Source organism: Fundulus heteroclitus, chromosome 2 (assembly GCF_011125445.2).
Source record: "Fundulus heteroclitus isolate FHET01 chromosome 2, MU-UCD_Fhet_4.1, whole genome shotgun sequence".
Classification (NCBI taxonomy): Eukaryota; Metazoa; Chordata; class Actinopteri; order Cyprinodontiformes; family Fundulidae; genus Fundulus; species Fundulus heteroclitus.
Genome location: NC_046362.1, coordinates 29391490 through 29417717, shown reverse-complemented (window position 1 = coordinate 29417717; position 26228 = coordinate 29391490). Strand labels below are relative to the sequence as shown.

The 26228-nt window shown below is 37.6% G+C and overlaps 1 protein-coding gene across 1 annotated transcript in view; it reads right to left on the bottom strand.

The window, feature by feature from the left end:
* Positions 1-23505, bottom strand: part of spon1b (spondin 1b) — a 97536-nt gene extending 74031 nt beyond the window's left edge. The window contains exons 1-3 of the mRNA XM_036152233.1: positions 23340-23505; positions 19988-20110; positions 18585-18733 (exon numbers count right to left, since the gene is read on the bottom strand). Of these exons, the coding sequence (XP_036008126.1) occupies positions 18585-18733; positions 19988-20110; positions 23340-23490 (423 nt within the window). The 5' untranslated portion in view covers positions 23491-23505. The remainder of the gene's footprint in view (positions 1-18584; positions 18734-19987; positions 20111-23339) is intronic.
* Between the last annotated feature and the right edge of the window lie 2723 nt (positions 23506-26228).

Genomic DNA, 26228 nt, shown 5'->3' with positions numbered 1-26228 from the left:
TACCTGAAAAGAAAATTCTAAATAGACGCTGGATAGCAGCTGTGAGATGACCAAAACTCACTTTTAATGCCATATCCAATATGTGTGTCTGTGTTTACAGCATTTTCAAATGCTGTAAGTTTGAATCACAGCTTGTTATACATGGAGCTTTCAGCAGGCTGCTAGCGCTAGCCTGGCCAGCAAACAAGGAGAGCCTCAATTTCCTCTGAAATGACAAAATATTTGGAGATCCTGAACCCACCCAAAGTTACTTTGTCCAATAGCCCTTAACATATCTGAATTCTTCGCCGGTATGAAAACTAACTCCACTGACGACATATAAAGGAAACTCAGCTTTTGAAAACGGCGGTGGGCGGCGGCAGGTCTTGTAAAACCTTTATCCAGAACAAAAACCGTTGGCCCCTGAAAGTGGCCACCACATCCCACAATGTATTGCAAAATCACGTGCCCTATCGACCCCCATAATAAAATAAAATAAAGAAAATATATTATCTCTTTAAATAAACAAAAAATATTTTAATTGGTAAACTGGTTTTCAATGGGCTAGTTAATGAGTATTTTGAAGAGTATTTTTATCCACAACAAGGAATGAAGTAGCCATGATTTTCATATAAATTTTTAAAAGTCTGATTACATATACCTTTTTTTATTGCAGTGCTTAAAAGAGCTCCTCTTGTGTACGTGGCTGCATAAAATAAAAGGCACCACCAAAGTTGATTTAAAAAAAAAAAAAAAAACACTTGGGTTATGTTCCACCAGAGCTAACACTTTCCCCAAGAGATTTTTTAACAATTTGTTTGTAACAAACATGCCTTATTATAACTCTTTGGCAAAAGTGACGATATTACAGTCAAGATGAGTACCTTTTTACTGTAGGAAAATCAAACGTTTAATAAAATGTACAGAATACCAAACACATTGACAGCAGGCAAGCTGGAGTATTGTTGCACGGAAATGCCAAAAGGTTTTTTTTTTATTTCATAAGTTGACATAAACATCTTTGTTTTTACAAGCTGAGATGAACAGAATGTTTTTTCATTCTTGATGAAATTTTGAAATTAGATTTTAGAAGAACTCATTCTGTAAACACTGAACTGGCAGCTGTTCCCAATGATTCAAAATTGCATTTTCACACATACTTCTTTTAAAACACACAGCCACCATTTAGAAACGATCAGACCCTAAGCACTCTCTGATGTCTTGGTTTTACAAAAAAGAAAAAAAAACTGTGCAACATAGAATCTTCTGACACGCAATGCTAACGAAAGATAGGACTAAAATACACGAAGCGCAGCCTTAAATTGGTGCTTTCAGCTGATAGGTTAGAGGAACATGGAGTCAGATCCCTGGGATGATGTTGCTTGGCAGTCACTATCTTCCGCTTCATTTGTCCAGTTGTCTCCCTTCTATAACTCCCAGCCAATTAGAGATAAGTTGCCATCCATCTGTCAGCCGCTAAAAGCTTTCCAAGAATCCCTCGGGAATGACTCTCCATTGTGAGGTGTGTGCCTGTGTTCATCAGCTGCTGTGTGACTCTCTGTCTATCTCTGTCTTTCACATTAAGAAATCAGGACAGCGCTACATTATACTACTCCAACATGTGCGCAAATCACACGAGATAGATAAAAATAAAACACTCGGGATCAAACGTGTGTGCGCGCGCACACACACACAGGCGCACAGAGCCAACACAGGGTTGAGCTGTCTCTTCATTTCCACCCACCTCTCACTCTCAGAGGCAACCAAACTGGAGTCCAAATATAGTGTGGATGACAACACACCCTTCATAGCAACCTGCTACATGACCAGCTTGACAAACAGTCAAATCACCCTAGAGACCAGTGATGCATGTGTAACGCATGCCAACAGAAAGGCATTTACTAATAGAAGAAAGAACAAAAGTAATTATTTTCCTCAGAGCATCAACATTGAGTTGCAGAGTTTATGTATTATGTGTTTTTTTTTAATATAAAACAATCTGATTTAAAAAGCGTGAAGGCACTAGGTAGTGTCAGAGCATCAACATGCTGTTGACATCTGTGTGAAGATTAATAAGCAGCCGATGATATTAAATTAATGACAATCTTACTATCAAGTAACCCAGGAGGCTTCAGTTTGTAAATGTTTCTTGCACTCCAACAGGTTATTACTTCATGTTGTACCCTGAAATGCAGAAATAATCACAGAGTTGTCATGATATGCAACCAAGATCCAGTATATATTTGTGTTTAGGGTCATAGAATTTCCCACCACTGAAGGACCATAAAGGATAATTCCATCCATCCATCAATTTTCCAACACACTTATCCCTTGTGGGGTCACGAGGGGTGCTGGTGCCTATCTCCAGCTGTCAATGGGCGAGATGCGGGGTAAACCCTGGACAGGTCGCCAGTCTATCACAGGGCAACACAGAGACAGACAGGACAAAACAATCATCCTTGCACACACTCACACCTAAGGAGAATTTAGAAAGGCCAATTAACCTAACAGTCATCTTTTTGGACTGTGGGAGGAAGCCAGAGTACCCGGAGAGAACCCACGCAGAGAGAACATGCAAACTCCATGCAGAAAGACCCAGGGTAGGATTCGAACCCAGGACCTTCGCTACCCACTGCCTAATGTGCAGCCCTGCTAAAGGATAATTGTATTCTATTCTATTTTTTGTCATCTTGCTGGAAGGTAAATCTCTGCCAAACTCTCACATTGTGTGCAGCCTGTAACAGATTTACTTCCAGAAGTGCCCTGCATTTACCCCCATCTTACCTTTTAATCAACTCTCACCAGCTTCTCTCAGGGTGTGATGCTGCCACTGCCATGTATGACTTTTAAATCAAATATATTTGACCAGACAACTTATCTCCCAAAAGTTTGCTGTGTCTCCTCTTATGGTTTGTGACAAACTTTTAATACAATGTCTTATGGCTCTTTGGATTCTTGGTTGTCCTTGTCGCCCGCTCATAAACGGCAGCTTTTTCGTGCAGAAATGCTATTGTTTTACAACCTGACTCTGCTTTAAAGCTCTTTACAGTCTTTTCCTATCCCAAAGAAAAGCTTCCCACAGCATGATGCAACAACCATATTTCACCATGATCTATGTTTAGTTGTATGTGTAAAGTCAGATTTTCCACCGTACAACCTTTTCTGTCTAAGCCAGAAAGTCCAGTTTGTTGTGACCCCTATTTGGGGCAAATTCTAAGCCCTCCTTTCTGTAGCAGACCATTTTTGTTCCACTTTACAATACTGCAGTATTTTGTGTTGGTCCACTTTTAAAATCTAAATAAAAACACCTAGACGTTTTTGGTTGCAACGTGACAAAATGCGAAAAGGTTCAAAGCGTATGAGTACAATTGCAAGGTACAAGGTCTGTTGATTGGTTATTCTGCAAAGTAAACAGAATTTCCCTGCTGGGGTATTTTGAGAAGAGCCACAAAGACAGTTCCCTTTATTGAGTGTAGACACCGCTGACAGTTTGACAAAACTCCCCAGAAAGCAGTAACTGTTTGTGAGCATCCACACTGACAATGATACAGTGCCCCCCACATCATTGCTTCCTTAGCTCTGACATATGCCAGCAGTGAGGAAGAATAGGTGGAGGAGTTTTCAGCACTCTAATAGCAACAACGTATTGTTTTACCTTGTATATGAGTGCAATCCAGACTTCTGTGGGAATCAATAAAGACGTGGAGAATGGTCTGCAGTTGTGTGAGGCTGTATGTTTTTTTTTTTTTCCTGTGGTTATGCCTATTCATAGCTCATCTGCAGCATGTTCCAGTAAAGCATTGGGAGTAGAGAGAAAAGACTGTTCTTTAGGTCCTTAACTCCCACTCGACCTAGTCTCCTTTTTCTTCCTACTTCACCTTTCTCTGACAACTTTTCAGCAGTAAGGCCTTTCAGAAAAAAGGTTAAAAAGGTTATAAAACAGAGAAAAACGAGAGAACTCAACAGCAAATGAGTTTCTTGAAAAAAAGGGACAAATTTAGATGTGGAGGAGCATAACAAATAGTCTTTTTTTTGTAACCCCCAGATTCCACATCCTCCGTGACTGCTCCCTTCCGTCCAACCGACGGAGCAACTACGTTGTCATTTTAATTATTGAGAAAGTTTCCAAATTCTCTGTGACGTCTTGGAACGTCACCGTCAGCAGACACGCTCTCCGTCATTCACCGTCAAAACACGTACGGAACAAGTTAAATTTTCTGCTACGTTCTCATTCCATCAGGCTTCACTCGGGTCAAGCTCCACAATTGCAAAACAGGACAAAGAACGTCAACAACCTCAGGTTTGTCAAAGATAAATGATGCAAATAGAGATTGTCAACCACAAAGTAATTTTTTTTAAAATATTCACAATAAAATTAGCTGTTTTATCTAAATATCAGATGCAAACCACTCTTTTTGCACCAAGTAAAGGAGCACATTTGTCATTTCAACATTTAATTTGAAACATGGTAATCTTCTCCAAATAGATTTGCATTCTGCTTGTAATGACGATGATCGCACAATGTTCTCCTCGGGCTCCAAGAAACTTTGGAGCGGAACAAGACGGAGTAACCGCAGATGGAGTAGGCTTTGTTTTTCACGGACTCACGGAGGCGGTCTGGAACGAAGCGGACATGTACAGGAGAGGAGGATGTGGAATTACGGGGTAAGATTTATGTCAATCAGCGCTGCAGTGATAAAGGATAAATCCAGTATCTGCATCTGACCAAATACTGACATCATTTTTGGATCAGAGATCGGTGGACATGTCAGACGTCTGTGATACGTCTCTGATCCAGCGAACTGTGTTACAGAACATCATGTTATGTCTGACTTTAATCTAAACACTTATGATTGGAGCCAAATAATTTGTTGTACACATCATTTTCTACAGAATACATGAGATGAATATGGATATTGTAGTATTTATGTATTTAACAGATTTGCTGGTTTATTAAAAAAAAATTACAGAACATCAAGGTCTGCTGCTCTGCACGTATACAACGAAGATAAGTATTGTTGCTCAAAAAAAAAAAAAAAATGTGTACAAATATCTAGAGGAGTCAAAATATCAGATACTGTTCTTACAATTGACAAGACAATGTTGTACTATGATTCTTTGAGCTTTACAAAAAAGCTATTTTGAGCCTTCGCAGCAGTAAGAAGACTAACCAGGTCACAAAAAGATGTTTTGTTTTATCCTATAGAGATTTACATCTCTGTCTACCACAGAGCAGAAAAAATGTGGAATTTGCTGTCACTCTATTGGAAGATGCAGACAAGTCCGAAACTTACAATATTTAACAATCTAGAAAACACACAGAAACCGGTAATTAGTGGTGCTAAATGTGGCAATTGTTGATAAAGGTTGGTAAAAGAGAAAAAAAATCTCACCATCTAATGTTCTTGATTTTGTTTCAATAAAATAAAAGTTCACCACTTCATCCCGCTGTTTGGTCTAACTTCACTTCACTGTCCAATGTAAATAAACGTTAACAGAAATATTTGATGACTGTTCACGCCACAAAGACATACTTTTACCAATAACTTTTGCTGTTGAATTAAAAAAGTTTTCAAACTATTTATTTGACTAGCAATTTTCCCTGTTTAAATACAGTTGACAGCAACTTAAAAAAAACTCCATGAAACACTGTTTAAAGTCCATTGCACTCCTGGTCTCTACAGCTTACAGTTCAGATTTTACAGCTCTGCCATTAAATTTGAATAAAAGGCATGACATGATCATTATGGTACCTAATATGCATGTACAGTGCTTTGCAAATGTCTTTACAACCCTTGCTTTTTTTCCCCTTTTTTTCACCAAGTTTTTGCAACTTGGCGCAGAGCTCAAGCGCAAGTTTAATTAAAAAAACGGAGGATTCAACTGTGCCCTCAACCAAACAAAGTCGCCTGTTCTGACATCAGATGGCACTGACGATTCTAGCCACACAGCTTTGCTAAATGTTATGTTGTTTCTGATTATTCTGTGATTGAAAATAGCATACACATATTATTGCCATACTTTCAGGGGTGAGTTTATTGGCAAGGTTTGTGTGTACAAACAAGAATTTTGAGTTCTGTATCCGTCACTTCCAGCATAAATCAAGTCTAAAACAACAACAACGACCCACAGTATGTAAAGCAATCCCTTTTTATTTAGTAAGGCAAGTGTTTTTTATACCTTTTATTTATTAAAGATACCTATGGGTTTTACAAACAGGCTGTATTACCCATCTTCGCCATCTTTCTGTAAGCAACGGTTGAACACACCATCTTTTATGTCTCTAACCCATCGTTTATTTCTGTTTAGCTGCCATAAACATACCAACTATTCTTCATCATTGTTTACGACACTTTGCACGGCCATTTTGGGTGTGTGACATCAACTGTTTCTTCCCTTGTTTACTACATTTCCACTGGTTTTGTTGAGTACTGCCCCCTGTGTTTTGGGAGAATACTGCATCTGCGTCCGTGTCAAGTCTAAATGTCTAAAGCGCTTCTACGGGCTCACGCCCTGTCCGCACAGACATGTAGGACAACCCAACACTCATTCTTCTATAACTCATTCTTGACTTGGGGTTAGAGAAGACAGAGCAGACACACACAAAGTGCATTGAAGCACTGGTCCTGGAATACCTTCTATGATAGAAGGGGTAGTGGCAGACTAGCTCCATAATTGTCTGTGTCTAAGAAAGAAACCCAGTTAAGCAGATAGGCTCTGAGCCTGTTTTTTGTTCAGGAGGAAGAAAGACAGCACATACAGTTGTAGTAAAAGCTCTGCCAATAACGATGTTTGAGGGAGAAGCATAGGAAATGAGAGAAGTGTGTGATAGACTAACACAAAGTAGTAGATAATACTCAATTTGGAGAGAACTGGACAAACCTCCACCACAGCCTAATTTGCAGCCTCTACAATGTTTTGATCCAGCAATCCCTGCTGAAGAAAAAGCAGCCACACAATATGATTTTGCTGGCTCTTTGTTTCATTATTTATAATGGCATTCTCATAATAATGCAGGATTAGTGTTCCAGCACCCACAGTGTTTTGCACACAGGCCAAAAAGGTTAAATTCTGGACTTGTCTGACCAGAGTATCTTCCATGCATTGTCTTTGTCCTCTACTTGGCAACTGGAGTTGAGACTTCTTATGGCTTGCTTGCAAAAATGGCTTTCCACTGTTCTATTAGAGGTTGCAGCATGTACTATTGTGTTTATGTGATCTATTCATATTAGCTTGGTACAACAGCAAAAACAACACTAAATGCTTCACTCCTTAACCGGCCACGGGTCGCTGGTGACCCATCAGAACTTATTTTTTTTACTTCAAAGCCATGTAGTTTCTACCATAGACTTTTGTTTTAAAAACTCTTGTTTCAAGATGGTCATCTAGGGCCTGCTCCTTTGATTGACAGCTATTTAGACCAACTGTGTTGAGCCACAGTTTCTCCAGAGCTAATGTTATTCACCATAGCTCATTTCTCAAAACCCTCCCTCTTCCTGTTTTGAGGTACATTGCTCGGACCAGCCAGTTTAGACGCTCATTGCGACATGTGGAGATTGTAGCCAGTGAAATTAACGTTACGTGGATGTATCGCTTGTGGGGCAGGACACATAGCAAAAGCATGCGTAAAGCTCATCCGTTGCTGCAGTCTCGGTGCATCCTTGTGTGTAAATGTCAGCTTCTGGTGTTAGACATACATTTACATCAGGAAATTTGTGTAAAATTTCTGGGAAGAACTGAATAGCTATAGAAGAAGCGGTAGAGCTTGTCACAGGAGTGAAAATGTTATTTTCTGATTACTCATCAGAAAAGTTTTGGAGAACACCTAGACATACTTCCAGAAAAACAGGTCTAGAGTAATCATTTTTATTATATTGCATTCAAATTTGAACCTGTCACACAAAGACTTGTCTCATAAACCTGCAGCTGCATGTCGAAGAAAGTAACAAGAAAACAAGAGCAAAATAGGGACAATATATGTGTTCCAACTTCAATAACTGAAAACTGGTTACCAGAACACCATACTGGACGTCTTAATTTAAAGATTTAAAGAGTTACCTTTAGAGAGACACAGAGCTTTTGCCTCTACTCCAAAGGGTTCAAGAGCAGCATCTAATTTAATTGGGTATATATTTTCTTAGGCGTTTTTGGTATTTTGGGGGTGCCAGTTAAGGGATTGGACAAGTTTGGACAGGAAAATATCAATAATGACAGATACTGTACTGTGTGTGCATTTAGGAACCAGGTGAAGACAAAAAAAATGACTCAGCAGCATCATGTAGACAAAGATAAACTAAATATAGGAATGTAGAAAGTGAACAACATTAAAGGAAATGCTCGGATGAAAAAGCAGGAAGAAATCAAGGACTATTATACTGAAAAAACATAACCGGAAACAATTATGACAGAAGTTGTAAATGCAACATGTTTAAATGAATACAGGTTTAGGGACATGAAAATATTTTTAAAAACGTAAAAATTTTTAAACCATAAAAATAACTTGAAAGCCAAAGAAATGAGGAATTCCTCATGCCTTGGCTATCTTTCCAGGCTTCAAGAAGGGTACTGTGACACATTTCCCATTTCTAATAGTTAAACTCTTTGTCCAGCTGTGAGACTTTGAAATGGAAAAAAGGTTTCCTTCTGTGCAGAGGAAATATCAGCTGTGGTTTCCCCCCAGAGGAACCTAACAGATGCCTGCTGAGGGCAAAAAAAGGGGGAGGGGGGATCAGCTCTGTGTTTTAGAGCAAAGCTTGGAGACAATCTGTGTCCACCTGTCTTTACACTCCTGCCTCCTTTGTCTCATTTCAAAAGACCCCTCCTCACACTGCTAAAAGCTCAGCCAGTTAAAATGTAACATGTTGAACCTCCACACAAAGGAGCTGCACATCAAATGTCACCTCTCAACAGCTGTATCCATGACAGGCAGTGCCCTGAAGCACCTTCTGAATGAAGCTTCCAGAGAAGTAGAAGAATGCAGTTGGCAAATCCTTTCAGAGGTGAGCAAAAGTGCATTATGGAGCACGCAGGCACAGATAGAGCCTAAGATGTGGGAATGCTGAAATTCCCACAGAGGGCGAGAACTGTGTTAATTTCATTAAAGTGTAGCTGGCTGGGGCCATACTCGCAGTTCTACTTTCTAACAGTAACACGAAAATAGTTGCGCAGCAGCTCTTGACATTTTGCTGTAAAATCTTGATGTGATCACACCTTAGCTGCAGAGCATGTGGCATTTCACGGAAAGCAATAATAAGGTGGTTATGGACACCTTTTTTTGGTTCTGCTAGTGTGCTGTGGCATTAAAAAGGTTGAAGATCCATTTCTTGGCCAGCAGCACTTCACATTTTGCAACCTCCACTCATGTGATAGCTACGAACTCTACAGCATGTGACATTTTCAGACAATCAATAATTAGATGTGCTGTGTAAATCTGTTCCTTGGGAGGTGATATTAAAAGCGTAATTTAAAAAATCTAACTTCTTATTCTGTTCTTAACCTGTTGACATCATTGGTTTAAATTTCAGTTTGCTGTACCCTAAAGTAGTTACCCTTTACATACAGCGGTCAAGCACTACTTTAATACCACTGGCAACTGATGTGACTAATACTGATAATCGTTTCATTATGGTCCATCCTAGTGGGCATTTTGTCTGAGTCTGCAGCGGTAAATATCTATCAAAAGTCGTCCAAGGTTTGACAAAAATTTTAACAAACACTTTAGGTATTCACCCATAGGTGACTGTTAGACACGACTCAAAATTCAAGCCTAGAAACTTACAAAACGGAACATATTTTTCATGAGGTGGAAAATGGGGTTAAATTATAGGCTTTGACAACAAATAAATAAAATACACAATAAAAGTTTGTTATTGGAAATAATGTTGTATAGTGAAATTTGATATGTGGGACTATAATAGTTTCCCCACAGGATAAACATGGCAGCTACTGAGCCAATATGGGTGCTTATGGGGGATTGGTGGTCTAGTGGTATAGCAGCATGCTTGTGTTCTGAGAAGGCTGCATGTACCCAGTTGGATCCCCCTACCACTAATGATAAAATGTTAGTTCCTCATGGAAATAAAATATTCCATAATACCAATTAGTAAAAAGGGAACAGAAATGTTAATCTACTGATATGTCCATGTACTGTAGCCCAGATTATCTGTTCTCCATATTTGTAATAATAACTGTTATTGCAGTGTGGCATAGAGCCAATCAGTCTGTGGCACCGCTCAAGAGTTAAAGGTAAAGTAGACAATCGTTTTTCGGCTTCGAGTTCTGGGGGGTTCTCTTTATGTATCGGTTGTCCCACATGCCAGTCATAGTTAATGTACATACTCGTTCCTTGCTAGTTTCCTATTGATGCCTACACACTACCAGTGATTATGTATCCAGTGAGTTGTGGTTTCAGCCGTTCATTGTAGGTCCACTGCTCTCACCCTGTACTTTGAAAATGGCTGAGAGTAGCAAGAAGCAAATTGTCTTACAAGTTTATGAAAAGAAGACGAAGGCTTCAGAAGAAAAAAATAAGACTAGACTGTATTTGGGAGATTATTTCCCGCGTTACCCTTGAGGAATAGAAGAGCAGGTAAGATGGTTTTGCACGCAGTTATTCAGAAAATGGGCATTTCTTACCTACATTTCTGGAAAAAATGTCCACTATACCTTTAAGAAAACAAAGGTTACTTTAACAGTAGCCTTAGTGGATTGAGTTTGGGGAGTTTCATCTTCCCCTTGCCAATACCCCATAGATTCTCTATCAGGTTAAAGTCAGATGAGTTTTCTGGCCAAGAAAGCACAGTCATACCATGATCACTAAACTAAGAGTTAATAATTTGGCAGTGTCGGCAGGTGCCAAGTACTGCTGGGAAATGAAAACCAGCTACTCCCCTTTTTTCTCTTACTCAGCTTCCCGTTAACATGTTCAAATGCAGTCCTTTGTGATTTGCGTTCAACCTTTTGTTGCTTACTGTTCTGGTGGAGGTCAGCATTTCAGTATTGAAATGTTTTATTTTAACTGGTTCGCTGAAATATTTAAATTTCCAAAGTGACTGTGTTTGGTTCTCTTTAGCTCATCAGAAAGAACAGAAATAAATGTCATGAACTGCAGGTGTTTTTGTTTGTATTTAAAGTTTTTCAAGTTGGCATATCATATTTGATTGATACCTTTATGTTGGGTTTCTTACTTATTCCTTATTTTTCTGATCTCTGTACATTTTGGTTAAGGCTGTTTTTTAGTGTCAGTGTTTTCCCTCTTGGTCTGAAAGCTTCTTTAATGTTTTGGTTTTAGTTACCACTGTGTTTTCTGGGATTATTAGTTACCTTCCTTAGTTTCCTGCTAAGACTCTCCCCAGCTGTTGTGCCTCTCTGATTGGTCTCAAGAGGTTTTCGTGTCACTTCTTTAGAGTCACAAATGTTTCTTTTTTGTTTAGCAAAGCTTGGTTCCATCTCTTGGTATACTAGTGCCATATTTTAAGTGCCTTCATTTCATTCTTAAATGTGTTCCATACATCTTCTTCCAGTCTGCCAACATTTAGGTCTATTTTCCAAATTGTAAGGCAGCATGCCTGTGCAAATTATCTAAGTTATCCAGAACTGACAAAGACACCTGGATATGTGTTGAAATGTTTCAAGAATGAAATGAGCGAAAGTCCATTTGCCTCCGATTGAGGGTGTTACATTTAGGTCCTCCAATGCCGAATTATGGCAATGACACATTAAATATATTACACAGTGTAATCAATCTAGATAGTATGAGTTTCACTTTTTGAATTAAATTACTGAAATAAGTTGCTAATTCAATATTTAATGTTGAGATCCCTGTATTCCTGCTCCTAGCTTCTCGTTTTGAATGATAGTCAATCTGTTGTCCATGCAGAAACATACAGTATTGGTACCTTAAGACTACACTAAACTGACTAAAGGAGCAGAAGGGTGTTTGCACACTTGACCGGTTACTACATGCCACTAAGTCTGACTTGTGTGAAACGTGAACAGATGCCTGGAGCCTTTAAAAAGGCCTTAATCACACATATTTTACACAGGTCTGTACATGATGTGTTGAGTTCATTGGACCTTGGTGCTCAGATGCATGGTAAGGAGTGTTTCATGTGGTGCTTTATTAGCCATGCTCAACTTAAGGCTACAATCCAAACAAGACTTTAAATGAAGGCTTTGCTGAGTAATGAAGCAAATACAAGCTTTACCTTCAGTTCTCTCTAGGTTTACATTAGTGATATGCAGCAAGGTGTTATGTCAACATCATATTCAGCTGCTAAATATTTGCTTCCAGACAGCACCTTTGTGTAATTTTCCACAGGTAATTCCTTTTTGCTAACAGACTTTCTAATATAACACCCTACTGCTGTGTGCTGAGCTGTCTAAGGAAGCACTTTTCTGGAAGAGAACTTCTGGCTTTGTATTCACATCATTACAGTGAATGCTCTAAGGTCTTGTCATTCTTTAGCACCCGTGTGTCTGCCCATGTCTCTGTCTGTGAGCCTGCTGTTGTTGTTGCAGGCTCAGCCCTGTTAGTTGTAGGAGTGCTGATCAGCACTTGGCTGGAGATGTGGGTCTTAAGGCTTTGTCCACAATTCACCACAGCTGATTGCTCCTCTGGATGGTTGAGATTCTCTGCTAAGACTGGGATTACTAACCCATGTCGACATCTAAACTTTATAGCAGACTTTTCAGTGTTCAACCAGTCTGAACTCTGACACCTCTGAGAATTGAAAAAGCACATTTTTGTATCTGAACAGTTGTGTGTTTGCCTTGTTTTCAATGTGTAAAAAAATCCTTAAAACTCTGTACTTCCCTACCCCCTCGACTGCACCCTCTCTTCCAGCTTTTCACGGTCACCTAGGGCCAGCGGATAATTCAATAACAATGTTATTACATTGATCGATAGGTGCAATAGAAAAAAAAGGAGTCAATAAAAAGTTCAATAGAACAACAATTTTTTCTTCCTCTTGCATTCTAGCCTATGATGTAGGTTAATACTATAGTCATTACATCCTCCCAACCAATCAAAAACACAGACCCAGGAACGCTCCGTCACCAAGCTCCGCTCACTTAAAATAATTCAGAGAGAGTACGTGTTCTTTTTTTTCTTTTTAAAAAACTTGCAGTTTTGGTAAAAAGTTGGTTGATTGAGATTGAATTCAATGTTTGTTCTTTATCTAAAAATAGGTAATTGAGCAACAGCATAGAATGGCCAGGGCTGCACATAAAATATGTTTTGAATCTTAATAATTATTGATATCGATCAAAATAAACGGTAAATGGACTGAACTTATATAGATCAAAATAAGTTTTATTTTATTGATGTGCTTTTTAACCATATCGTCCAGCCCTACTGTCACCCCTTATACTTCTCATGGAACCTGATTTACTGTTTTTATTCCTTCTCAGTAGCTTGTTGTTAGATTTAATATTAACTTCACTGTTATATCTTCATTTACAAGTGGCTTCGGGTAAAAGTGTCTGCCAAATTCAAAAACAACTTTTTGATTTAAATGGGCAGCTATAGATTAGGCGAGTACCTCAGGGATTTAATGACTCCAGCTTCAAGGCATTATGCAGTTTAAAAGTCACTGAAACTTTTTCTCACACAGTTCCTGAAATTTATACATTTCATTGAGAAAAACAGAGGATTTCATCTTTTGTATGATACTCAAAGTAACGCTACCTATCACTAAACTGTAATTGCGGGCTGTCAGTGGGCTGTGCACAGAACCCAATCCAAGTACCAGTAGGTAGTAACGCAGCTAAATATCCACCCAGCAGAGGACATCATCTTAGTATGATTAATATTCTGTGCAATAAGTAGTTTTGTGTTACCATGACAATCTATCTCAGCGGGCAGTAAATACATGTTTTAAATTAAGTTTTCCTTCAGTGTTTATGGGTGGATGAAAAATAAGGAACTATATATTTAAAAACAATCTGCTGATTGTTTATGGTGTTAATTAAACCATGTCCTCAAACTCCAGACCTTGAAGGATGTTGTCCTGCAACTTTATGTTATTAAGACTTGAATCAAATAATTAGGTCATGAGTGGGACTTTGTGGAAACTGACTGCATGCGTGGGAGGTATTTCAGCCTTTTGATCAGGTTGTGTTGGACCAAGGAGAAATCTGAATGTTGGAGGACAATGACCCTCAAGGACTCAAGTTTGACACCCCCTGATATAATTGATATAAGTTGTTAGAATCTCCTTTCACCCTCAAACTTTCTATCTATAATTAGGGCTGAAATATGTATAAATATTTGAAATAAACAATAAAAGAAATATCTGTAAACTATAGCTTTAACCATAACGTCTGATATTGAATTTGGTCAATAGCAATAGGAATAGTACCTGACTGAGGACATTGTCAGGCGATGAAAGGCAAACTTTGAGGATTTCCTCAATCCGGTTACCATGTCCTCTGCAGAAGAAGAAAAACCTAAAAACTCGGGAGGATGGGATTCTATTACAGTAGCAGAAGTTGTGGAGGTAGCTAAAAGCTCCCAGGCTGTGAGGGATTTCTGGGGTTCTCTGCTGGACCTGTTTCTCCCAGGTCACAATGATAAGTGGAAAAGTTTGAATATGTGGATCCATTTTTTTTGTTTTTAAATAATGATCAACAAAACCATGTGGAGTCTTTGATTTTCTTCTCATTTTAATACGGCAAGACCATGAAACTGTTGTACATTTTGTTCCAAGTTGCATGTATACTTTAAAAGGTTTTTTTCTCGCCCCTGCCCAGTCAGGATTTGTTCCAAAAGTTTTTAACTCCGTCTCTACGAGATGCAATTAAGTCAAAATTATTCATACTTCTGGCACATTTAGTTTTCAAATAATTTTCATTCAACCAAGAAGTTTGTTTCTGATAAGAAATGAGACAATCCTCTCTCAAAACAAAGAAAAAAAAGAAAAGAAAAAAATGTAAACAGAGAATTAAATCTGAAAAAAACAAATTCTTCATACCTATTTAAATTTACGTTATTTCTAAATGTGTATCTACAATATTTTATACCCCTCTAAATAGGTACGGAAAGCATATTTAATAGCATTACAGCAATCAAACCCTTCATTTAATAATAACCAGGTTTTAGCATGTTCCCACTAGTAGACGTTCTGGCTGATTTTATCTTTGGAGCTCCAAGTCTCAGGGGATGGCATCACCCTGATCTTTAGCTCCCTCCACATAAAATTAAAAGCCTACTTTGAAGCTAAATCTGCCAGGGGTATAAATAAATTTGGGCTTATCTTACCTTTCATCTCTTTAGGAGAAGGCCCTCTTTTAATTTTTATAATCACTTAGTTTTAGTGTCTTAGGTTTTTGTTCAGGGAGTACACGTTAGTGAAATTGCAACTTATTGCACAAACCAACACAGATGTGTCCCTTTGGAAAAAAAAAATATTAACTCCAAATACATGGTTGCTGACGTTCCAGTATCCAACTAAAGTGCTCCTTACAACTGCTAAAGAGCTAGCAATACAGCCTATAGTACACAATAAAGCCATCTAATTTTTCAATAAAACAGGGTGTAGTTTTCTTTGTCTTCTGGGAATTTTTAGCTCCTGAGACAGACAGAACGAACCAGCCGAGAGAGGGGTTAGGGCTATGTGTCAGCACATAATGTCCCCACACAACAGCCCAAAGCTGAACTGACAGGGACACGCCACACCAACAGTCCTCTAACAACACACCATTGTTCCCTCTGAGATGTCCATCCCACACCTTTCAGAGCCAGCAGGCGTGTGTGGCAGTCCGACTTCCACGCCAAACCAGGACACGTCTACAGCAGACATGCAACATATTCATTAGAACTGGCACATGTGGAGAAAATCGTTTGATAGGCTGTGTTTATTGTTATATATTAGCATCATTTAACTCAATCTAAACATTTCATTTCATGGATTAGAACAGTTTCTCACTAAACATGATGAGGCCGGTATTTAATATGTATACGAGAGCCCAAGACAACTAAATTGTCCGTCTGGGGTTCTGTTTGGTGCTGTTCAGTGTGTGAGTGAATAAAAAAAATACATTATAGAATGTGCTTTTGTGTTCAGTAAAAGGTTTTTTTAAATGCAGTCCATTACTGCCACCATTTGCTATCAACAATCATTTCCACCATTTCCCCCTGTTCCTAGTTTGATAACCATCACAACACCATTTTAAAAGGCACTCTTTTTTTATAGGTCTTAGGTAAACCTGTCGATATAAACTACACTTCGTAAATATGTAGGTGTTTTAAAAGGAAATGCAAATACAGCATTGAGGTGTATTACCAGATTTCTGAACATGTTTTATGAAAGGGTTTCATGAAAAGAAAACCCCAAAATCAGTGCAAAGGAAATTAACATAAAACATAAATTCAAAACAGGAAGAACCAACCACTGACACGCAGTGATGAAACAACAAATCATCTTAAGGAGAACACAGAAACCATGCAGTATTTATACTCCGGGGGCACAAAGACTGACGCTTCGCAGGTGGCATAATTAACAAATTAACATCAGGTGTAAGAGGAGAGCCATTCTAAAGCAAAGGATGGAGCAACCTGAGGAACACAGTAGTGCTAAATGTTAAACAACCGAACCACAAGTGAGATTTACAACATATTGTTTCCTGACAATTCGTAACCCGTGTTCAGGTGTGGCAGTTTTAGAAGAGTGGGTTGACAGAATTATGCCAAAAAAAATCTAAATATAATTGAAATACGAAAAAAAAGGCATTGTTTCTTCTTTATCTTGACAATAATTTATAGATTCCTAAGGGATTTAGACCTTTTATTTTATTTTTCAGACCATGAGTATTTGGTTGTCAACCAAACTAAATGATACCATAGTCAGTAGAACAGGAATTGGTACTTTTAGCAACAGTAAAAAACAGTACACGATTTAAAAAAATTGCTTTATTGGTCTTGTGTAATATTCTAAGAAAAAAATTAGGGTTTTCACTATACCCCGAAAGGCAAAATAATCAAAAAATAACTGCCATTGGTACTTCTAAAGAAATACACCCGAAAAAATCTGTTTTGTCTCAACATTAGGTAATGAGTCCATATTCCTACTTTATATTTTTTCACTATGGTCATACTCAGCTCTCATGTAAAAATGCATGAGCATAGGAGTCCAACTTTACTAAGTTCTGCTTTTCAATTGCTCCAAAATAAGAGCTGATCAAAATTTTTAGATATGTACATAACCTGTTTCTTTCAAGATATCCTGTCTGCAATTAATGTATTTCCCTTTTACCCCTCCAGCCAAAGTTGTAATATGAGTATAGGTGCTACAACCATACTGCCCCCTTACCTCACAGAATTTAAACTTAATTAAACTTGGAAAAATAAGTCTCAACCAGAACAAGACAATTCTGCCTTGGTATAAAAAAAAAAAACAAGAAATGTTATGTTCTAAAGGTGACATACATCTGTATACTGTCGCTACATGCATGCTTGATATGAAGGATTTTGACGGAATTTACACACAGAAATTAATGCCGTCCACTAGATGTCCATCCAGTGGACAACTTTCAAAATATACAATCCCCTAAAACATAAGATCAATGAAAAGAAGATAAAAAAAATTCCCAGCAGAACTGATTGATATGTGCAGGTAATGTTTGAAATATGTTTATTGACATTTCACAACATTCCACTATCTCAATACTTTAGCCAAAATGAAGATTTTCTTTTTTTTTAACACACAAAATCAGGTTTCAATTTGACCAATTTTCTGTGTCCATGTGTGGATGGTAACCCATTCAGTCCTAAAACATGTCAAAATATATTTCATACTTGCCTTTCAGAAATAAATTGGAAAAAATATATTTTTTGGTGCTTTCCTAAATAAATAATAAAAATTGTGCTGGAAACTCAAACACAGAAACTGATTAAATCAATTCTTATGGACTTACCTTTTGTGATCTTTTGAAAAAAAAAATCGTAGTCAAATTTGGTTCTGGTCAAAGCAAAAAATCTTACAGGTAGATATTTTACACAGTCATATGAACAGGAAATTGTTGTGGGAATATTTAAAATTTTTACTCGTACTTGCGCCTGTGCAAATTCTCAGTCATTGCTACAGCAAACAGGTTTAAAACGGAGGCAACCAGACTTTCACTCAGTTCTTTCTGAAAACATTTGACACCAATCCAGGAGTCTTTGTCAGTTTTGGTGGCTCGCCTTTGAGCAACCTGTGGATGGTACGTTGTTGTTCATGAAGAACATGGAGGTCCATCCTGCTAGGCGTATTCTAAGTCAGATGCAAATCAATGACCCCCTCGTCACTGTCCTGGGTCGTTAGAAGCTATTGCTTGGTGTGAGTGGAGGACTTGATCACCTAAATCATAATGAGACAGCTGATTTCTCGTCATCAGCAGTCTCGTCATGATTCAGACTCCTAGATAGGTGTCGAAACATTTTCTGAAAGAACTGAGCAAAAGTCCGGTTGCCTTTCATTTAAGCCTGTCTGCTGTTACTTGTACTTGTCATGCCATATTAGGTGCCACAGAGTATAAGAAAGCACAGGTGAAATAATTTATAAAGTTGCATTAAAAAAAAGAAGTGAAGGATTAGCTACTTTGGTTCTTGCTGATGTTTGTCCTACCTTCTGTCGAATCTCTTCTTCCATCTTGATGGGGGAGCCGAGCTCAGCCACCTGCCGAACTCCCTCGCTAGCATAGCCGCCGTATTCCCACAGCACATAACTCCTGGAGTGGGATGCACCAATCAGGGCAGACCAGTGGTTGGCGCGTCCTGGAGGAGACGGAAACTTTAGCTCAGAGTTGTTTGATCTCAAATAAGTAAGTCTTAAAATGTGGTTAAAGGCCACTACATACTCCCAGAGAACAAAGAGTTTTTTTCCCCCTCGTAGCTGGGAAGAATACATAAAAAGTTAGTTTTTACTCTGTCCATGCATAGACGCTCAGCTGCAGAAGTTCGCCCAACATCAGGGGGAAAAAGAGAGCCAAGTACTTTATAATAATTTATAGAGTAAACGCTGCAAGTGAGCGGAGTTGGCATGTTTGACCACTTAAATGACCAGAGTTGAACTTGGGGATTGCAGTTTCACAGATGTGAGAGACATTTCCGTTTCTCCAACCTAAACACGCCCATCTATCTCTTTCCAATCACAGTACAGTAGTCGGACACCGTCGAGAACATGCAGGGAGACTCTCAAGGATGGGGCTGTGAGAACAAAACGGCATCATTCGCTGCGGGAAAGAGGACACATGTCTCATTTCTCATGAAGTATGTAGCAGCCTTTACAATTGCATGGGGTTCTCTTTCAGTAACTCAGAAACTAAAGCAATCAATAACTAATATACAGATTGTGATGTGGTAAATCTAAGACATAGGACACCATTTAAATATAGATCAAGGTAAAAAGCCCACATGTACATAAAGCCAGCTTTTTGTAACTTTGACAGTGTGTATAACCTGAACCCAAGTCCTGCAGGAAAATAAAACCAGTATCTCTATAAAACTTGTTAGCAGAAGGCAGCATCAAGTGTGTTTTAAAAAATAGAACTTTTTCACAATATTTACATTTTCTGAGACACTGAACTTTCTTTAGCCATAAAGATCAAAATTGCAAGACATAAAAGCATGAAACATTAAACTTTATGTCCAATGAATTTATATAATAAGAATTTCACTTTCTGAAATGAATAAAAAAGAAATGACTTTTTCATTATTTTCTCATTCTTTTAGATTTACCTGTGTGATCAGTGTAAGAAAAGAAAGCAATTTCAACTTATATTTTCTTTGCATGGAGATCAGTTCTTGAGTGAAAATAATAGCAAATTACATTGCTGCATAATGGTTAACATCAGTCATTCCTGATTTATCAGGTCACTTGGATTTTCCTTTAAGTACAGCACATTTAAAACAAATACCCAAAATGATCTGAACCATTAAATCAGTCAAAATGACAAGCAGTCTAAAATGAATTCTAATCAGCTGCAGAGTAAATGTGGGTTTTAATCGAAGCCTGTTATAATAACTCACTTGGATAGTCTTTGGGATGTACTTTTTCTGACCAGTTGCCAAAAAAGGTAAGTCTATATTTGGCAGTTCCACAAGCGCAGCATTCGATGGCAGGTACGTCGGTGACTTCTCCAAGAACACGCTCTGCAGGGAGACGGGACGTGAAAGGTAGAAAATACAATACACTCAAATATAGATGTTTCCACAGACCAGTTACATGAACTAAATTATAATAGAGAAGTTAATATCTTTCAAATAATTAAACGACTGCATAAAGCCCAACATAAGTAAACTTGGCCACACATTATTTGTGAATCTACTGTTTCACAAAGTGCAAAGACAAAAGAACAGCCCTGCAGACATAGGCACTATATACTGTCGGGGGCAGGGAAGACATATTTGTTACTTGATTAAAACAACACAATTTTCAATAGGATGGCCACAGTGGGTTCCCTCAGAACCAAAATCAAAGTAAACATGAACTACAGCATACTTACCAAGCGTGTAAGTATTTCAGACAGGTAAAAAGCCTTATTTTAAACTATACATTTTAAATTAGTAAGACGTTCGACTATCACATATTTAACCAAGAAAACGGTAACGGTGTTAAAAAATGTTTTAAGGTCCCTGTTTGAGAACTGCAGCAAAAAATGGGATCTGGGAGCTGCCACATCTTCACAACAGCCATTAGGTTATATCTACATGCCAATCTATTTTTTCAGACATGTGCCAGGGAAAACTACGTTTTTTTCATCACAAAGTAAAAATGCGGAGTTTGTTTTAACTTTAACAGAAACTGTGTGCTTCGGTTGGATGACGCCACAAATTAGCTTTTTGAATGCAAGTACTGCATGCGGGTTTGGTGAGAACCAAAGGATGAAAAGGTTGAAAAGCAAGTGGGCTACAGAGTCTCAGGAGAAATTGTGGAAAAACGAGAAGAGTCAAAGACTGCTCTCTCTGTATGCTCAAACAAATTGAAGTGTTCGTATTTAGAAATTATTAGGGTGCACAATCTTGACAGATAACTGTATTTTTGGCTTAATTTTACATGATAATTGACAACAATCGGAGCCAGTAAGAATATCACAGAATTGCAAAGCAGGAAAAGAAGTCATTTAAATGACACACTAGCCACAACACAGACTCATAAATATTCTAATCTTGCCTTGGACCGACGTTTCTGAAAGATAGGTCAAGGCGATAATTTGAATATTTATGAATCACCCAATTATTTAATGGACACTTTCTCCTGAGATCTAAGTTGCAGCAGGATGAGTCAAACTTTGAGGCACCTCACTTATGTCAGCAAATGCAAACAGGATGGTTTGATTGACTTGCATAATAACATGGAAAATTAGATTTTAGTGTGGCGTAAAAAAAGCTTTATGAAGACAGGATTCTTATGAGATTTAGCATGCGAAAACCATTCAGCCACAGTTTATATTGTACAATAAATGTTTACATTTGAGCTGAGAGACTCCTGCTGCTTTATTGTCTAGGCAAACTTTTTAATTTATTTTCAGAGCTTTAAAAAATGACAGTTATTCTTTGCAGCAAAATACAGTCAACATAAAACCTCTGGCACAGCTCTGTGGTGACCAACAAAGACATATGTAAATTGTGCACAGATTGCCAGGTAACTATTATTTTTTCATCCTCAACCCTTTTTCAACCAGCTTCACTGATTTAATACAACAGAAAAAATAAGTATTAAAAGCTAAACATCTTGTTTCAGCAAAAATATTTTCAATGGTCTTAATGACATGACATTTTTACACGATATAGACAACAACCGGTGCAATAATTTAGAATAATCAGGCCATATGACCGGAACTTTTTAACGGACACCCCATGGTATAAAAAAAAAAAAATCAGGCAACGGAAATGTTTTAATATTTAGAAAGCAATCCTTTTTGCATCAGTACAAATCAGTATCATCTGATTTAGACAGAACTGATGAGCCATAAAAAGGTTTTCCACCACCATGGTATGATGTAAGAGGAATATTCTGATGGGTGAAAGCAAAGAGCTCTCTGAATACATTTTATCATTGCAAAACATAGTGATAACACTGGTTACAGATATATTTCTAAATTTGTGAACACTCCAGTGAGTACCTGTGAGCCATAATACATAAATGGAAAGAAAATCATTTCACCATGAAGAGCCACAACCAGGTGCTCCTTGTCAGAAAAAAATAAAAGAAATTTATCCAAGATCCAACGAGCACTCACAGATGTATTGAGAAAGCTCTGGAGTTAGCAGAACCAGTGTTTCCATGAACACAAGACTAGGCAGGTTCATTTCTACAGCACCATTTAAACTCAAGCTCAAACTGCTTTTTATGAAATCAGAGAAAAGATAATGAAATAACAGTGAGCTTTAAGCTTTTCTTCAATTACAGCTCAATACATTCACCAGTTAAAAGCATTTCATAAAAAAAAATCAAATACTGATAAATAACTAATACAAATAGTAACATTCAGCATAATATAAACAAACTTTGTCAATTGCCATGGCTTCTATGCACTCTGACTGCATAAGACCTCATTGCTGAAGGATGGATGGAAGGAGAAGTTTTACTGAGAAATACTTCATAATAATCTAAGAATGCAAGACAATCATGCAAATAACAGCAAATAAAACTAAAGCAAATGAAGCTAATGAATATCAAATGTAACTTAGCGTCTCTATACAGGAAACGTATTGAAGTTGTGATATCCATAACAGGACTTTTACAATAATAATAATAATAATAATAATAATAATAATAATAATAATAATAATAATAATGATAATAATAATAATAATAATAATAATAATAATGATAATAATAATAGTAAATCATCTTTATCGTCATTGCAACATACATTCCAGTTTTGTTCTCTGCAGTTTACCATTACCCTTGGGGAGCAGTTGGCTGCCACTGTGCAGCACCCGGGGGAAAAGAGGAGGATACGGACAAAGTAATGCAAAATAATGAATTTTCTGCAGAATAATGAATACAATTCAGTAAATGTGCTCAACATTTATAATTTTTTTAGCCATGGCTTAATCTTGAACAAATTTGCTTTGATGTCATTGTATGTAAGGATTACTTGTGTTGGTATCAATATTTGATAAAAATTTCATGTCAGAGGGATATTAATTTTTATTGAGAAAAATGTTAACCCATTGAATAGTTATTTTCTCACTTTATATTTTTTGAAAATGAATGTGGAGGAGTTGGGGGGGGGGGGGGGTTATCCGTACCAGAACGCAGGAAAAGTACTGCATTTGGAGAAGGCAATAATAACTGCATGACAACAAGTTTGGGTTGGAAAAATGAGCTGCAAAAGAAAGAGTAAAGGAGTTGATAAGCAGCTGTCATTACCTTTCTCACAAAGTCGAATGGTGAGAGAGCCTTGATCCTGGAAATAGATGACCCTTTTCTGGACAATACTGGCCCTGCAGAAACAGAGCACAGGTTGGGAGAAATGTGGCGTAAAGATAAGAAAGAAAATGGAGAAATGTTGGATAGTCATTGTGGTGTAAAAGCTGCATGAAATTGAATTTTTTTAGACGTTCTTTTCAATATCTGACCCATGTAATCCTCTGTAAGGACAGAGGGTAATGGTTCCCCCAAGTTTTCATAATGGACACTGAGTACACTTTTTTTTTTTCCACAAAAAATATTCTCGAAATCTCACAGCACAATCATCATCCTGCTGCAAAAGAAGCACTCATACCCACAGATACGAAAAAGAGAGAAAACCGCAGTTATTACCTTTAGGAGACAGAATATAGATCTGTACATTTGTTTCAGACAAAACCAGACTAATTTATGTGCTGATATTGTCCAAAAATTAAACTGCCCCCACCAAAATGCATTGTTTTACCAATACTTCTACTTCTACTTTCTTCTCCTGTAAAAATATAATGCGTTTATAACAGATACCTCAAAGACTTTATTTTCTACCTTTCCTATTGGTATTTCGAGGACAAAGACGGTAACAAATAATCAGAGGAGCACAAAGGTCTGGCGGCCTTGCAAACTGACATATAGCAGCAAGCCTGCCGTATAGCTTGCAATAAATAACAACGGACATCCTTCACTGGAAAATTAAAGCATGTAATAACAGCAGTCGCAATAAATTTCTAGAGCATATGCTGCAAATTCAAGGACATTAAAAGTAAAAATCCTTTAAATGACACTGCAGACAACTAAACACAGGGAGGAAAGGAAAGCATAAGGATCCACATGAAAGCTAACATCACAAACATGATGCCATGATAATTTGAAGTCTGTAATGATGCATTTGAAATTTTCTTGTCAAGAGTACAGGGATGACAACATAGATCTTCAGTTCTTTTGTAAAAAAAAAAAAAAAACGAAAAAAAAAAATTAATTGTGAACTTTCAACATCCCTTAGCAAGTTTTTCTTCAGCCACATGTTTTTGAAGAGATCAGCAAGCCTGTGTCATACTTCTCGCTGGATAATAAGCAAGTATTTAAACAAAAACACAAACACAAAAAAATCAACAGGGTGCGGGCAAACGCTTTGGGGAGGTCATTCTAAAAGATCTATGTTAGCCAGATTCATTCACTGCAAAACCCCTTTTGAGGTGTTCTTGAGATTGTACCCTTGGAACACCAAACTGTGTCCAAGTTTTAAAGTTCTGACCCATCTGAACTATCCAGGAACAACTAAGGCTACAGCCTATCATAAACTGATTTTCTTCCATTGCATCTCAAATTAAGAGCTAGATCGTAGCATCAGTCATCCCGAACACATAGAAAATCTGTTTTTCGATCAAAAGCCAGAGAGGAGAAGGCATCACACATTTCCAGATGACCGTTTAGGCTACGGATTTTTTCTTTTTCTTTTTTTTTTTTTTTTTTTTTTTTTTTTTTACACAAACTTGGCAAATAAAGTTGATTCTGAATAAAGCCCCTATTCTGTACCAGGAATCCAAATCATTTAATTGCACTCTATCTTTGTCAAGCAAGGTGTTCAAAAATCTAGCCATAATCAAGCCAGAAGCTGGTTATTGATTAAATAAAAAGTGTTTGTAGTTGAGGTACAACTTGATGAGAAACACTTAAGTGCGAGTATATGTATGTATTTCAGCCTGTTTTTAAACTTGCAAATAAACTGAAAATTGTGCTACCATTTCTTGTTTTTAAAATTCAATGAAGATGTACGTTGTAGTAAAAAAGAACAGTTCAAATACATCATTAGTAACCCAAAATGAGTGTGACACTCATGCCGTTGATGAATGTAAATATGAGTCAGATCTCAGTGTTTTGTCTCAAAAACTATATACATTCAGTCCAAACAGAGCAGAGACACAACAAGAGAGACAAAAAAGCACAGAAGCACACATTGATCTAGTAATCTGTTCTACATTAGATGGTAGTAGCGGGTGAGCCGTCTTCTCTGGATGATGTCACAGTTAACAGAACGCCAGACCAGGTGCCTACTATGAAGAGAAAAGAGAGAGAACAGAAAGTTAAAGCAGAAATGACAACACATAATGCATAATTGAAGAACAGTAGAACTCAATATAGTGAGAAAATTAGATCCTGATATACTCCAGTAACCTAAGCCTATAGCAGTAAAACTATAAAGGTCTGAGAGTAACATGAGTCACTAGTTATAATTTTTGTCAAAAAGAAAAGTTTTAAGCCTAGTCTTAAAAGTAGACAGGGTGTCTGCCTCACGGACCAAAACTGGGAGTTGGTTCCACAGTAGAGGAGCCTGATAGCTAAAGGATCTGCCTCCCATTCTACTTTAGAGACTCTAGGAACCACCAGCAGACTGCAGTCTGAGAGCGAATCAATTGTTTATCTCCCACAAGATTATTTTAAGTCCTACATAAAGACATAGATGTGACACTAGACCAACTTAAAACACAAGGTAAATATTTTACACACTTGTGGCATCAGCTCCTAACCAAGAATTGTACTTTAAAGTACACGATTCCATCTAAAAACGGAAATTATTTGGACATAAGCAGAAATCGATATTGATACTACAAACAAGAGATGCTGTGTATTACAGTAGTCTGAAGAGAAATAAACAGGTGTACTTTTCTTTTTATAAAAGCAGTCAGCCCCACGTTCAGTAGAGAGAAATAAAACTGCCTGGAAGTGTGCTGAACAAACCTGGCAATGAAGACAGAGGAGGGGAACAGCGGATTTTAGGTAGGAGTTCTTGGTTATATTGCTTCTATAAATCTTATGCAGCTTGAATGGTGCAGTGTACTCTGCAACATGAGG